This window comes from Pygocentrus nattereri, chromosome 3, assembly GCF_015220715.1.
Source record: "Pygocentrus nattereri isolate fPygNat1 chromosome 3, fPygNat1.pri, whole genome shotgun sequence".
NCBI lineage: Eukaryota > Metazoa > Chordata > Actinopteri > Characiformes > Serrasalmidae > Pygocentrus > Pygocentrus nattereri.
In genome coordinates this window covers 42,748,629-42,765,844 of record NC_051213.1, presented here as the reverse complement: position 1 = coordinate 42,765,844, position 17,216 = coordinate 42,748,629, and the positions used below count along the sequence as shown (strand labels likewise).

Genomic DNA, 17,216 nt, shown 5'->3' with positions numbered 1-17,216 from the left:
CTCAGGCTTTAGCAGAGCTCAGTAACACTGAGATTAATATCTGATCATCACATTGATTTATCAGTCTACTCAGGCTTTAGCAGAGCTCAGTAACACTGAGATTAATAACTGATCATCACATTGATTTATCAGTCTACTCAGGCTTTAGCAGAGCTCAGTAACACTGAGATTAATAACTGATCATCACATTGATTTATCAGTCTACTCAGGCTTTAGCAGAGCTCAGTAACACTGAGATTAATAACTGATCATCGCATTGATTTATCAGTCTACTCAGGCTTTAGCAGAGCTCAGTAACACTGAGATTAATAACTGATCATCACATTGATTTATCAGTCTACTCAGGCTTTAGCAGAGCTCAGTAACACTGAGATTAATAACTGATCATCGCATTGATTTATCAGTCTACTCAGGCTTCAGCAGGAACTTTGCTGAAGAAACCTCTATAACATTTGGTCTGTAAACAAACTTTTTTTTTTATATAAATCATGATTTTATTAATAAAATTAATAAACCCACATTGTTCTGTTTCTTTTAAATGGATTCTCCAAAAAGTTTAAAGTATTGCATGCTGTCTTTACAAAATGTAACTTAGACTGAATACAGATCCTTAACTTCTGTATTCTTAATACGTCTTTCCGATACTCGTACTCTGTTACATCCGAACCCTACCGAAAACATATGCATAATGCGAGGATATTACAGGAAGTGACTGAGGGTAAATGTCTCTCTGTCAAGAACTTCACTTCATTAGAAGGATTATTGCAGAGAGATTAGCATACAGATTAGCATACAGTGTTTCATCTCTCTCTATCTCTCCCTCTCGCGCTCTCCCATGGCTGTACGTCAGTCTCATGTTTGTGTCTTGAGTGTCTGTGTGTGAAAGACAGTGAGTCATCTGTGAGTATGTGACATTTCATCTAGAGGAAGGGGCATGAGTGTCCTTTATCAATGAAAACATCTGCACAACAGGCATTCGTGAGCGTAGACTCTGTGTATGCATGGGTTTTGTGAGGCCGAGTGAGCGTGGAGTGTGTGTGTGTGTGTGTGTGTGTGTGTGTGTGTGTGTGTGCTTGGCGACTGTCTCCATGTCTCTCCTCTCCACACGGCCTTTTCAGAGCCAGCACGCCGATTAGCATAATGCTAACGTTCAGCTAAAGTGACTGGAACTTTGCTGAGGGCAAAAGCCCAAAAAGCAGCGTGACTCAACAACCCCTTCACTACTATGGAAAGAAAAAGCAGCGTGACTCAGGGAACGAAAAATCCCTCGCAAAAATAAAAAATTTTTTGGGAAAACAGTGGACTGTTTTTTCCCGGGTGGTTCCCGCACTGTGGGGATGTGGACTGGAAACGGCAATGATGAGTGCAGTATGGGGTACCAAACATCAGCTGCTCCCCTAATCTGTTCACTCTTTCCATCTGCTGTTTGTTTTCTCAGCAGCAACTCTTTGCTGCTTTTCAGAGCAAAGTAGTGTAAGACAACCATGGAAAATATTCTCATTAAACCGTATCACAAGACATGATGTGGCTATATATATTTATGAGGTGACAGAGAGTGTGGGCCATTTATTTTGCACAATTTACTAGCCTGACTCTCCACCCCATTCATCACTGGTCAGTTTCTGACCACAGGACTGCTGTTTAGATATTACTTGGGGGAGGGTCCATTCTCAGCATGGTGGTGACAATGATATGGTAGCATGTGGCTGTATTGCTGGGGTATCTGCATACATCTGTGTCACTGCTAGGCTCAAAGTGGTCCCCCATGCAAAAACATCCAGCTAAGAGTGGCTCAGTGGTCAAAAACTGACCATTTATGAAGGACTACAGGATAGCTAACAACACTGTGCATCAACAGATGGGCTACAGTCTTACATATAACACCCATCAGGCAGAACATTATGGCCACCTCTTTGTTTCTACGCTCATTGTCCATTTTATGAGCTCCACTTACTGTATAGCTGCACTGTGTAGTTCTGTTTCTCTGATACTTTGTTAGCCCCCTTTTACCCTGTTCTTCAGTGGTCAGGACCCTCATAGACCCTCACAGAGCAGGTACTATTTGGGTGGTGGATCATTCTCAGCAATGAAGTCACACAGCAGCGCTGCTGGAGTTCTTAAACACATCAGTGTCACTGCTGGACTGAGAATAGTCCACCAACCAAAAATATCCAGCCAGCAGCGTACTGTGACCACTGATGAAGGACTAGAGGATGACCAATACAAACCGTGCAGCAGCAGATGAGCTGTCGTCTCTGACTCTACATCTACAAAGTCGACTGACAACGTAGGAGTGTCTAATAGAGTGGACAGTGAGTGGACACAGTGTTTAAAAACTCCTGCAGCACTGCTGCATCTGATCCACTCGTACCAGCAGAACACACACTAACACACCACCACCACGTCAGTGTTACTGCAGTGCTGAGAATGATCCACCACCCAAATATAACTTGCTCTGTGAGGGTCCATGGGGGTCCTGACCACTGAAGAACAGGGTAAAAGGGGGCTAATAAAGTACGCAGAGAAACAGATGGACTACAGTCTGTCATTGTAGAACTACACAAGGAGGTGCTCATAATGTTCTGCATGATCGGTTTATTTATTTATTTTATACAGTGTGTGTACTGTATGTATATGTGTGTGTACTTTTACCTGCACCTCTCGAGCATGGTAAGCAATGATGAGGCCGAGGAGGATGATGGTGGACAGGCTGATAAGACACTTCAGCGCCAGAGAGTACATGGAACTCTGCAAAACATATCACACACATTGTTAGTTATGTGGACTCACATGCACACCCACACACACAAACACACACACACACACACACAAAACATACATCTTCCACACACACATCCAAACACACAAACACGCACGTGGTGTCCTGTGGTTCCTCTAATAGTTGGCATGATTGCTCTGGTCTCGCCTTGATAAACGCAACAGTGATGTCTGCACCACATATCAGCAGGAGTCCAAATAAATCACCCCCCACATACACCCACACACACACACCCACACACACACACACACACATACCCACACCCACACACAGATTGGGTCATCTACCATCTCTCTGTGCGTCTGACAGAAGCAGAGGTGATATATCATTTCCTGTCCGAGCCCCAAAGCTTTCCAGTTGAACTCCAGATAATATTAGAATGGCCACCTGTGGGTCTAATTTAAAGCTTTGTACAGAAGCCATTATTCTACAGGCGGGTGCAGAAGCGGCGCTGCTCAGGGAGCTCGTGGCACTCCAGCTCCTCAGACTTCAGCGGCCGTAAAAGTAATCTCTCCTTTTGTCTTGTTTTCCTCACATTTGCTCGTTAGCCCCTCAAGTCGCACACTCCTGAATGAGGCTATTTTTCACGCGCACAGTAGACCTGCCTACGGTCAGAATCAGGGATATCCTGATCTTGCTATTTTTTTTGCCCTCCGATCTGATCTGAGGACCTTAACTTTGAGTATGGGCCAAAGCTGATGTGATAGACAATACAGCCGCACTATTTCGGTAAGATATGTTAATCTGCGGGGCAGCACGGTGGCGTGGTGGGTAGCGCTGTCGCCTCACAGCAAGGAGGGCCTGGGTTTGATTCCCTGGCCGGGCGAACGGGGTCCTCTCTGTGTGGAGTTTGCATGTTCTCCCCGTGTCTGCGTGGGTTTCCTCCGGGTTCTCCGGTTTCCTCCCACAGTCCAAAGACATGCAGTCAGGCCGATTGGGCATGCTAAATTACCCCTGGGTGTGAGTGTGTCTGTCTGTCTGCCCTGTGATGGACTGGCGACCTGTCCAGGGTGTATCCTGCCTTCCGCCCGAAGACTGCTGGGATAGGCTCCAGCACCCCCGCGACCCTGACAGAGAAGCTGCTTAGAAAATGGATGGATGGATGGATGTTAATCTGCTAATCAATGCTACCAAATTGACTTCATTCTCATAACATGCATAATGTGCAGTGTTTCTGCTTCAAAATGGCCGCCGCTGCTTCCCAGTTTTGTGAAATTTCATGAAATTGCAATTACAAATCTCAGCAGAGGCCTTTTAATTTGAAACAATGGAGGCAGGAAATGGAGACAACCTGGAGTGTGAGCCTGCCACGGCAGCTGAAAAAAATAGAGGAAAGACGATTTTACACTGATTTGTATTGTTTTTAGACCATTTTATGATGTTTAATACTCCAAATTGACTGACCAACCTGATGATTTGGTTCTTTTAAAATGCTGCACTCACTTAAAATCATTTATAAAGGGCATCATGTGCCGTGTTTACACTATATTCATTTTTTTGATATGTGAATAGCGGTACACACTCTAAATGCTTTTGTTTGGGACAGCTGTGAATTTTACAGTATCATGAATATGCTATGAATTCATGTTTCTCTAAGGCATATGAAAGAAGCTAGCTAGTGTGAATGTGCCGTTAAGCACAGGTTTTAATCCAAAATCAGGGGCCAGCACTGCCACCAGTAAAGCCGAATGTGCATTTATATGCAGAAGGACACTTTCATATTTAAGCAGCCGTGAATTGCGAGTGAAAAACACAGCAGGGTGGTATTTTTTTTGGTGGTATTTTTTTGGTTTGGGGTAAATGGTTAACATATAGTATTATCACAGATAATAACTGTGATATTCTGATGATTCTGCATCATGTTTTCCTTTGGTACACATCAAGTATGAATGCTGTGAAGGGGTGAAACCAGAGCTAGTCTGCATGTTTAAATAATCTCTGGCAGAACAGCAACTTGTATAACTAAAGTGCAGTGATGCACTTTAATGTCTATGGTTACAATATTGTGTTTCATATTGTGGTTATTATTGAATATCAGAACAAACAAGATTCTTCTAAAGAAAGTCCTAATCACAGAAATTATTTAATACATGCCAAAAATATATATGAGTTTGGTAGACCACAGTGATTGCTGTTTGCTTTGCTATTGCTTTAACATAATTATTGAAAAAAGATGCTCTGAACATGTGAATTCAGTCAGCACATCATCACTATAAAATTTAAGTAAACCACTAGTGAAAATCATACACCAGACATCATAACCAAAATGCACCATATTTCACAGCATAGTCCAGAACAATTAAGAATTAAATAAGCAGTTTGGAACTCTGCAGGGAATGATACAGGCGATTTTAATGAGGTACACACTTCAGCATTTGGCAGCTCCACTTTGTGAGCTTGCATGGTTTACCACTTTATGGCTGAACTGTTGTTACTGTTTAATGCCTGTTAAATGTTCATAATAATAGCACTTATAGTTGACTGGGGGAGATCTAGCAGGGCATAGATTTCATGAACTGGCTTGTGGCAAAGGTGGCATCCTATGGTCATTTCACTGAGCTCTTCAGCATGACCCATTCTACTGTCATTGTTCATCTATGGAGACTGCACAGCTATGTGGTTGATTTTAAACACCTATCAGCAATATGATGTGACTGAAACACCAAAACTAAACAATCAGGAGAGCTGTCCACATACTTTTGGTCATGTAGTGTATGTCACACCAGTACATACCATCGAACTGTCATCCAGACATATATGAACTTCAAGGTGTTCCAATTTATTCAGTTTGAACCTCATTTATAGCAACATGTAGTTTTTTAATCAGTTTAATCAGAATCCGTAGCTGTTCCTCTCAATCTAAAAGACTGCATATCAGTTGTTGCATGAAATCACATGTACTGTACTCTCTCAGTAAATGCAATTTGTGCATAAACTTTAAAAAAAGATATATTTAACAGAAATCTAACTGCAGTTATGGGGCTGGTTCAAGGGCTCAGCACAGTTGCCTCAAAGCCCAAACACAACACAACACTGGTATACAAATCCAGGCTAACTTTGCCATAGTTTAAAGTTGCAAAATCAATGAATGAATCAATGAATATATATTGTTATATAGTGCAAACAATATGTTTCCCACAAGCAAAATAAAAAATAATAATAATAATACCACAGAAATGTACAGCCATGGGGGTTGGGATAGTGTAGTGGTTAACACCTCTGCCTTCTACACGGTAGACTGGGGTTCAATCCCCACCTAGACAAACACCCTACACTACACCAATAAGAGTCCCTGGGCAAGACTCCTAACACCACCTTGGCCTGCCTGTGTAAAATGATCAAATTGTAAGTCGCTCTGGATAAGAGCGTCAGCCAAATGCCATAAATGTAAACGTACAGCCGTTTTTACATTTAATTACATTTTTTGATGCATCTTCTATTCAGCTTGAACAGTTTTCATTACACACAATTAAAAGGATGTGTAACACTCAATGCAAGCCGATGATAAATGCACAGGAACATCTGTATTGGGCTTTGTTAACAAATTCATTCTGGCTCTGGGCAATGAGATTTGCATAGTGTTTTTCAAAGTCTACCCATTCGCGCAGACATTTGAGAAGTTAGGTAAACTTTGGTTAATTTTGTTTGAGCAGTGCAGAAAAAGACTGTTTCACTTTGCTGAGAGGGTTTGTACTGCAAGTGCAATGTTGTGCCAAGCCTTTTTAGACAAGAGTCATTATATAACAGCGTGTGCGTAAGCAGTTGAAGAAAAACGAATGTAGTTTGGAAAGAATACTGTCTGTGATGCAAATAGAATGTGTGTAAGTAAAGACGAGTGGCAGGAAAACATTCCCTAAAGTCATTTTGGTCTTTTATGCTTAAATTATACTATTCTTATTGAATGGATGGTGATGAGAATGATTCAATTCTTCCGAACAACAAATGCATTCTCAATTTTATTCTTTACTGTGTGTAGTAAAGCAGGTTCGTTTAAGACTACAGGGGAAACAGGGCTTCTGCTAAAAGTTCATTGTAACACTACACTGAAATCTTTAACAATGCTAACCCTAACTCATACTGAGATTCAGCATTTCTAGCGGATAAAAAGCGCAAAATGACTACTCTAGTTTATTTAATGTGAACTGCATCTTACATATAGTCTGCATGAGTGTATGTGGGAGCCAGTGAATGCTTATTACATAGAACCCTACAGGAGTTCATCCCATAGAACCCTACTGATGCACATTCCATAGAACCCTTCTAAAATTCATCCCATAGAACCCTACTGAAGCACATTCCATAGAACCCTACTGAAATTCATCCCATAGAACGTTACTGAAATTCATTCCATCGAACCCTACTAAGGTACATCCCATTGGCCTCTACTAACACACATACCATAGAAACCTACTAAAGTTAATCCCATAGGGCTCTACTGAAGCACATCCCATAGAACCTCACTGAAGCACATTCCATAGAACCCTACTGAAGCACATTCCATAGAACCCTACTAAGGTACCTCCCATTGGCCTCTACCAAAGCACATACCATAGAACCCTACTAAAGCACATCCCATACAACTCCACTGAAAGACATTCCATAGAACCCTACTGAAGCACAAACCATAGAACCCTACTGAAGTTCATCCCATAGGGCTCTACTGAAGCACATCCCATAGAACCCCACTGAAGCACATTCCATAGAACCCTACTGAAGCACATTCCATAGAACCCTACTAAGGTACATCCCATTGGCCTCTACCAAAGCACATACCATAGAACCCTACTGAAGCACATCCCATACAACTCCACTGAAAGACATTCCATAGAACCCTACTGAAGCACATACCATAGAACCCTATTGAAGTTCGTCCCATAGGGCTCTACTGAAGCACATCCCATAGAACTCTACTGAGGTACATCCTATACAATTTTACTGAGGCACAACTCATTCAACCTTACAGAAGTACACCTCTCAAAGAACTCTACTGAAGCACATCCCACTGAACTTTACTAATGCATATACCACAGAATCCAACTGAAGCACATCCCATAGAAGACTACTAAAGCATATACCAAAGAACACTACTGAACACATCCCCTAGAACCCCAGTGAAGCACATCCTATACACCACTACTAAAACTCATCCCATAGACCTCTACTGAAGTTCACTCCATGGGTCTTTATTGAAGCACATCCTGAAGAATCCAATTGAAGCACATCCCACAGAACTCTGCTGAAGCACATCCCATAGAACCCCACTGAAGTTCAGCCGTTAGAACCATGCTGAAGTTCAGTCTGGGATAATGGCAGATTCAAATACATGTTAGATTACTAATTACTGAACAACAGGCTTTTATAACATCATTTTGGGTCTTGTCTGAATGCCGGGCTTAAATGGGAGTCTATGTGGCTATAACAAGTGCTTAAGTATGAAAACCTAAGCGAATATGGCAGGAGCCAAATTGTTATGGCCAGATAGCTGGTTCAGAGCATTTTCGCAATGGCAAGGTTTGTAGGGTGCACCTGGTCAGTAGTGGTAGCACCTTGTTCCAACCGTGGAACCGTGGAAGCTCAAACCACAACCAACCCAAGGCTTATCAGTACGCATGGCAACGAAAGCTATCGTGTCTAAAACTGACAGAAGTGTCTGAACTGACAGAAGTGCTACTGTAGCACAAGTCACAAAAGGTTACAGGAGGAATCTGTTCCAATACCTTGCTGTGCATAGGGTTGTGTAGCCACAGACCGGTCAGAGTGCCACGCTAACCCCCGTCCACCATCTAATGCACCTACAAAATCGGCATATAAGCATCATAACTGGACCTTGGAGCAATTGAAGAAGGTCGTCTAGGTACCCTGGACGGCCAGGTACGTGTGCACCGTTTATCTGGGGAAGTGATGGCACCAGGATGCACTGGGGGAAGAAGACAATGGGAAGAAGGCAAGACAGTAGAGAGAGTGTGATGCTCTGGGAAATGTTCTGCTGGGAAATTATGGGTCCAGGCATTCATGTGGACGTCAATTTGATATGTGCCACTTACCTAACCAGGTACACCCATTGATGGCAATGGTATTGCATGAGGATTGGATTTAAGAAACATGACGAAGAGTTCAAAGTGTTACCCTGGCATCCAAATTCTCCAGATCTCAATCTGATGAAGCATCTGTCCTGGAACAACAACTCTGATCTGCAGTGGCTTTGCCTTGCAATTTACTAAGGATCTGCTGCTAACATCTTGTTGGATGGCTGGAGCTGTTTTGGTGGCATGCTAAAGACAAACAGCATTTTAGGCAGGTGGTCATCATGTTTTGCCTCATTGGTGTAAGTACCTGGTTTACTTTCTGATTTATCATCCACTCAATTTTAAGGATATGTTCTGAGGGAAGTTTAGCAACATTACATCAAGATACTTAATTAAGTATATGCATTTTAAGCACACAGAGAACTCAGACAAGAAACTTTATACAATGTTGGGAGTTCAAAACGATAAATCGGGCTGTCTCCGGCCTATGAAGTAACGAAAGGTGAACATTTTGATTGAGGATGAATACTTGCGCTAATTACTTCAGGAAGCTGGCCACAGTATCGGCCTATTAAGAGCCTCAGAGTTCTGCCAACAGTCTGGCAGTCAGAGTTTTAGCTTCATCTCTCCTTTTTTACCTCTCACTCTCTCTCTGCTTTCACCTCTTCTTTCCTGTCTCATGTCTTCCTCTGCCAGAATATGCTAGAGCAAGGCCATATATCAAACTCTCTTATGAGTCTCTCCTTTTGAGTCAAATGGGAACACAATAGTGCTGGTGATATGGTATCATTATTGTGATAACGTATGTCACAGTAGGCTCTTCGGAGTATATCAGTACTTGTAGAACACTGAACAACTGTATGGATCTTTAAAGAATAATATAGACAGCCTGCAAACAACAACTAGTTCATGCATAGAAACAAGTAGCTAATTGGATGCCAGCCCAGAAACAAGTAGCTGACTGGATGTCTGCCCATCATGACATCATATTATTTCAGCTTTAGGCTTGACTTAGGTCTTCTCACTGGGAAGCCAAGCCCTCGTGAAATTTCTGCTCAAAAAAATAGAGGTCTTCAGATGCCAGTAAAAATGCTACAAATTGTAACTGGCCTTGTGCTCCTAAAATACAGTGGTGCCAAGTTCTTGCATCCTCGTGATTTTTTACATTTTAAATAAACAAGAGACTGACACAGCTTTTCTAAGGTGAACACCAATATTCGTCAGGATGGTACCACCATGGCATCATAGCTTGGCTGCATGTTACTTGTCATGTAGCATAGCTACTTTCAAAATGTCACTACGTAAACAGCGCATACACCAACTTACCTGTTTCTGCAGATTGTGGGAAATTGTGGTAGTTACTGGCATAGGCTATTATTTATCTAGCAAGTGATCTAGGTAAGTACAGAAGTTGACAATGGTAGTGAAAACAAAGTTCAATACAGGAAAAAATACGAGCTTGTCTTTAACAATTAGCCTTAGACATCTATACCTCTTGCCGTAAACGATAGGCCTGCGTTTAATAAGACTTCTGCCATGGTATGCTGTCAGCTAGGCAGTTAATTGTGAGCTCAGTAATTTCGTGCCCTCTCTAAAGTTTAAAATTTTCATCCTTCTGGTTATAAAAGTGAATGAAGCAGCTTAGCTGATGCTTGTCATCCTCACTATAGTGACAAATAATCCTCCCATATCTTCCCAACCTGTTTCCAGACCCCACCTTAGTCTCGCAGGGCCAGATTTTGGGACTTTTGGGAACAACCATGAAAAATTTTGGGGTAAGTCTAGTGGAAAAGTAGACGAATTAGGGTGGGAACACACTAAGCATAACATTATCAAAGCAATCCAATGTCTCCTAAAGGCGGAGATTAAAAATAGGTGCACTTTTCAACACTATCCAATGGACAATAAGACTGTCAATAGTCCATGGATGTGATATAAGTTAGTATGGCAGGAAACTACAATTAAGCTTGTAGATGTGTGTCACATGCGTTAGTGTCACATGCGAACTAGTCCACGCATTGCTATGAGTCACCCGGTAAAACCTGAATTAATGATTTAAAAGTCAAAGGCATCAGGTTGGATTAACTGGAGTTTTATAGACCAACTCATATGACTTTACATATTTACAAGTCCAACTCAATGTGTAGGTCTCACAATTACACATGATCTCGAGTGTTCTATTGCTTTTATACAGTACAACAGTTAAATAAAGTAAGAAAGAAATAAACTGGGCTGGGAATGTGGCATTTAATATGTTTTATTGTTAGCAATTCCTTCCGCCAAATTATAGTTCCTTAACAAGCAGATTTTTGCTACGTCAGAATAACGAGCTCTGCTCACTTGCTGCATAGCCGGCAGTTCGTTCTCCAGCTCCTTACACTAAATTCCGAAACTGTCATTAACACTGAGCAGCTTTTTGGTCAGCAGCTGTGAGAGAAGAACACCTAAACAACCTGGAGTTAGTCAGAAATTAACTGACCATCCGGCCAACATGCAGTCAGATCTTCAGAGTCTGACCAAATCGGACTGAGCCATAAAACTGCCATAATATCAAGTTTAGCTCAATATTAATGTTGTTTTGTTCTAGCCAGTCTGTAAAGCATCTTACAGTCCATTTTGTTTGGCAAATGGTATTGGGTTCATTTCTGTTTAGCTGTTCTTCTGCCACAGCTGCCAACTGAAAAGCTGCTCAGTGGTGATGAGAGTTTGGGAATTTAGTGTAGTCTCATCTTCAGAGTTGGACCACATCGGCCGTTGGTCAAATGTGATCTTAAAAGTATCCATTTTCTGTTTTTCGCACAAAGAAGTAAAAACATTCAAATAGCTTGAGCGTCTCCTACAGCTGTCAAACTCGTTGCTTAGCAACGGTGTCTTAGTGGAGTGATACAGTGTTTGTGAAAAACCTGTGATGTTAAGGGCGAAATATCAGCACAGTTAGAGTGCCTCTCAACCAATCAGCTTGCATGACCGGAAATAACTGTTGGATAATAGCAGATAATTCACTCACATCCTCTTCCACGAAGTTTTGATTGAGTTCTCGTTGAATACTTGTCGAACATTCTCACAAAGTCATCCTCTCGTGTAAGGGGTGCGAACGCACAACAGGAATTACCAACTGTTCATTTGCATATAGAGTGCAAGTACACTTCTCCACCAGAGAGGGCTCCAAATCAGCAAACGTTACATACTGCAGCTTTGAATAAAGACGTTATAAGCTCATAACAGGCAAGTAACATATTCTTTACATTGAATATCTCAGATTTTAAGCACTTCCTTCAGTGATGGGAAGCCTTTTATTATTGGAGCATTAGATTGTTAGCTGGTTAGCTTTCTGTTCACCTACTCAGCCTTCTCCAGTGAAACCAGCACATATCCGATACCGAGATTTATACGGGCGATTCATAATTGGTCATAAGTGGAGGACATGGGAAGGGTCTTTAATGATCGAAAGGCCTTTATTTAGAGTGTGTTGTTTATGTAATAAAGCCAGTGACCCCCATTATTTTAGAACAGATCAGGCTCTGAAAACTGTTTTTTTTTTTCACACTTAAAGCATGAAACCAGAAAATGAAGGAGACTGAAACAACCCACTGAACAAAAGAGCCACAGAAAGTATACAAAATAGATGAACTCACAGTATAAGATTTAACCTCCTAAGAAAGTAAATGCCTTGTGAATTCATCATCTGGTTGAAATTTGTGGATGTACTTCAACAATAACAACTGGGATTCTTTAAGCAGTGATCACAAAGCCACGTTCATACGTCCTTTGAAGCTCTGCGCTTTCTTAAGGGGTTTATATGTGTAATTATACCTGCCATATGTGCAGCAATGCTCCCATGTAGCAAGAGCCACAAACTCCTTTGACTACATGTTGTCCTCGAAGGCCTCAGAGACGTTTAATGGGATAAAACAATAACATTATCTGATTCAGCCCAAACAGAGATGAGCACCACTTCCGTTCCCCACCCAGATATCTCGGCCGTGATGTAGAAATACAGCCGCCCTGGGAAAAATAAGGTGGCTAATTTGACGTGAGCAAAACAAGTACCAGCGGGAACGTGTTTGCCTGGGCGCAGTATGTGTGCTGGTGTGCGCATGTTTGTGAGACAGAGGAAGTCAAAGATAGATTAGCGGTTATTGATCCAGACTTTGATGGACACCATGCAGAGTTAATAGGCCTTCTGAGCTCCATCCTTTCACCGCAAGCCGACAGAGACACATGCACCGTCTCTCCTCTCTCTCCTCCTTTCGTCTCACTTCCCTTTCTCATGCTGCTCGCCTCATTTGCTTCTTCAGTCATTCCTCACCGCTTTCCTTCTGCAGTGGTGAATCTGCTGTGACATCTGAACACACACAGCCTACTCATCTGTGATTATACACACACACACACACACACACACACACACACACTCTCTCTCACAGTCTTGTATCCACTGCCAGCTATACACAGACACGCAAACACACACTCAGAGTCATCTGTGATTCTAATGTAATTACTTCCTCTTGTTTTAATGTTGTCCTTTATCGCTGATGCTGGCTCCAGCGTTCGGTGGCTATAATACTCAAGCATGAGATTCGCGGAGCAGACAAGCCACACAAACGCGTAATTACATAAGAAATCCCCAAATAACAAATGTCACTAACAGCATATCACACATCAGCTAGGCAGTTAAAGGGAAACTCCACCGATTTATTACACATTTCTGCATAATTAAAAGGTTAAGAGTCACTCAGGGTGGTTTGATGTCAAATCTTGCTGAGTCAGAGTTGTTCATGGGGTGGTGAGAGGAACCAGACGTCTGTAGGGCTTAAAGTGGAATACCACAGATTTTTCAAAATTCCTGCATGATTAATTGGCTAAGAAGCAAACAAAGTCATTCAGAGTGGTTTAATGTAAAAGGCTTCGTTCTAGAGAAATACACTGAGTGAGTGGTGGTGATAGGAACCAGACTTCTGACGCGTTTTATGCTTCTAAAAGCTCCCTCACAGAAAATCTTTAAGGCAAATGTTTATGAACATGTTGGCTGATGCTTTAGATGTTGTTTTATGCTATTTTGCAGAAAAAGATTTAGGCTGGAAACATATTTTTTAATCCATTCCTGGCAAAATAGTGCCAAAAGATTTACCACCTATTAGGTTCGGTTAGGTTAGGTAAGTGGCACATATCAAATTGACGTCCACATGAATGCCTGGACCCATAATTTCACAGCAGAACATTTCCCAGAGCATCACACTCTCTCTACTGTCTTGCCTTCTTCCCATTGTCTTCTTCCCCCAGTGCATCCTGGTGCCATCACTTCCCCAGATAAACAGTGCACACATTTACCACCTATTATTTCACACATTAAAAAAAATCAGAAGACACGTGTTCACTGGTTATTTTGGACAGTAAATAAAATGGCTATATTTGAGATGGAGACATTGTGACCCCTGGTTTCATTCACCCCCATTGTACTGAGTCGCTAAAATAGTCCCTGAACAAAAAGTATTTTTCCTATTTATCTCTATATTATCATCACCAAAATTACATACAAAAACTCAGAAGACACATGTAGGCTCACTTTGTCACGACAGGCCCCTCCCAGTCCTGTCCATGTGTTTGTGTTTTGGTCTAGTCCACGTGTTTTCTGTTTTGATCCTCAGTCCGGCCCCTTGTTTTGTGACTCCGCCCCTGATTGTTCCCACCTGTGTTTCCGCCTGTCCTTCGTTTACCGTGTTTGTATTTAAGCCCTGTGATTGCCCCTTGTGTTCGCTGGTCTTTGTTTGATGTATGCTTGTTTGATGTTTGATTATATTGGAGTTGTTTGATGTATGTATTGTTTGACGTGCTGTTTGGGTTGTTTGTATGTACTGTTTGAAGTTTGATGCTTTGGCATTGTTTGGATTCTGTGTTTCTGTTCATCATGTCTGACTTTCGATCTCTCCGTCTTGGCCATCTGACTTAGGACTGTTCCGACCTCGACCCTGGATTTGCCCTCAATAAAACTCGTTTATCCCAGCACGTGTGTCCGCCTCATCGCTCCACGTCACACACTTGCAAGTAAAATGACTAAAATGACTGAGAGACCTCCAAAATGACTTTTTATGGCCACTATAAAAAAGAGATTAGTAACCATTATAACTCCATCCTCCACCAGACGGTAGTAATGTGATTAGTCCAAAAATGGAAGCAAAGCAAGACTACTGCGCTACTGCCCCCCGGACAATAAGCACTGCACCAGGGAGCAGCACTTCAGAGCTAGCTTGAAGTAGACTTGGACGATGAAGCGATGTAATCAGATATCGTCAATGTAACGTCAAGTAACCCAATGACAACGCATAAAAGGTGACCATCACCATGGAGGGAAACTGAAGGGAAGTCAAGGGAAAGAGGAATATTTTTTACCCTTAAAAAGCGCTGCACTCTGAAAATGGCTTAAGAAGCCCTGAGCTAGAATATAAGAATTGCTTTATGTTGAAAAATAGAAATGTTCAAATAATAAACAGAGGGGTAATAATAACGGTCAGGATGGCCGAGCGGTCTAAGGTTGTCTAAGGCACTGCGTTCAGGTCTCCCCTAGAGCTGTGACATACTTTGGGGGCAGCCGTGGGCTGGCATTTAGGGAACCAGCCTTGCACCCAGAAGGCCGCTGGTTCGATCCCCTGAGCTGACAGTACATGACGGTGGTGCCCTTGAGCAAGGCACGTAACCCCCAACTGCCCCCCGGGCGCTGTGGATAGGGCTGCCCACCGCTCTGGGCAAACATGCTCACCGCCCCCTATTGTGTGTCTTCACTAGTGTGTATGTGGTGTTTCACTGCACGAATGGGTACGATTGTGGAGGTGAAATTTCCCCATTGTGGGACTAATAAGGGTCGCTTAATACATATTAAAAGTTATTTTTAATTCATTTTATCAACACTGTTGAGACTTTTCTTAGTACAGTCAGCTACAGCACATGCCTACAAAATCCCAAATCCTCAACAACAGAGAATGCAATTCATCCATGCAATGAATTCTACTATTTATTTTTACTTATGCGTTGCACTTTGGCTGTCATTTGGGCCACCGATAGCATCTGCATGCTATAGCGAGGACTTTCTACTTCTGCTGTTCTGTGTATCGAGTGGGATTTTATGTTTTCCAGTGGTTTCAAACCTGGAGTGGAGTTCTTGGCTGCTGTGCCTTCCCTTGATGCTCGCTTGAACAGACATTCCAATTTGCTTGTATGTTGTCCCTTGTAGAAACTGTGAAATAGTTCCAAGCAGCCAGTATTTTCACTGTTTATCTGCTACTGCCCCAACTGTTTGAACCCACTGGTGCAGCACCAATGCAGGAGAGTGAAAGGAACACTTTCCATCACTGCTTCGCATTATCATTACCATAGACCATAACACTTATTATGACAATAATGATACCATATCATACATTCAACCCTTTTCATTCTCAAGCATGCACTCCCACCACCAACTGAACTAAAAAAAAAAAACCCAACAAGCGCTAATCAATACTCTTAAGCTGACTAAACAACAGCAACAAATTCTCACCATCATTAGGCTGGACTCATGGATAGTAGATTACAGCAGTTTTGATGAAGCAAGCATAAGTCAAGCTTCATTATACCACTGGGTGATGGGACTTCAGCCTTCAGCTCAGTCTCTGTGGTTCTCAAGCTTAACAGTGTTGGGCTGAATACACAGCAGAAATAAAATCGACATGCGGTCACACAGAGAACATTGTTTAACGCTCAGAATTTGTATTTAGTTATGCCCTGTGGATATTTTGATATTCTGGGCAAACAAGAGGCAGGACTTGCTGCTGCGCAACAAAATACTTTTTTGTTCATAAAGGAAAGTGAAGGCATCAGCATGTCTCGTAATTGGCCATTACTGGTTAATCTGTTCATTTCACTCCAGCTGAATGTTGCAGTATAAACCCGTCTTCCACTTTATGAGCTCTACCTTCCTTATAGGTTCACTATATAGGTGTCCAATTACAGACTGTAGCTTGTTGCTGCACTATTTGTCAGCCACGCCCTCTGACTCGCTCATTGTTAGTCTGTTTATGACAAAGGAAAGCTTAGGTATTATTTTGGAGGTGGACCATTCTCAGCACAACAGTGACACTGATATGGTAGAGTATGAGTGTGTCAGACATGGCCGTGTTGGGTTTTTACACACGTCAGTGTCACTGCTAGGTTGAGAGCGGTCAAAAAAATCCAGCTAAGAGCAGCTCTGTGGTCGGAAACTTACCACTTACCTCGATGAATGGCTACAGAGTTTAACAATAGATGGGTCACAGGATCTATAACTGTACACCTGCAAGGCAGAGCTAGCAGGGAGGAGATCCTAATAAAATGGTCATCCTACAAGATGGACTGCAGTCTTACCGACTGCCCTCGTACTTTAAGTAGTTCCCTCTCACTGGCTA

General features: G+C 42.2%; 1 protein-coding gene across 1 annotated transcript in view; it reads right to left on the bottom strand.

Moving 5' to 3' along the window:
* Window positions 1-17,216, bottom strand: part of kcnn3 (potassium intermediate/small conductance calcium-activated channel, subfamily N, member 3) — a 130,330-nt gene that overhangs the window by 90,356 nt on the left and 22,758 nt on the right. The window contains exon 3 of the mRNA XM_017702026.2: window positions 2,653-2,748. Coding sequence (XP_017557515.1) covers window positions 2,653-2,748 — 96 coding nt within the window. The remainder of the gene's footprint in view (window positions 1-2,652; window positions 2,749-17,216) is intronic.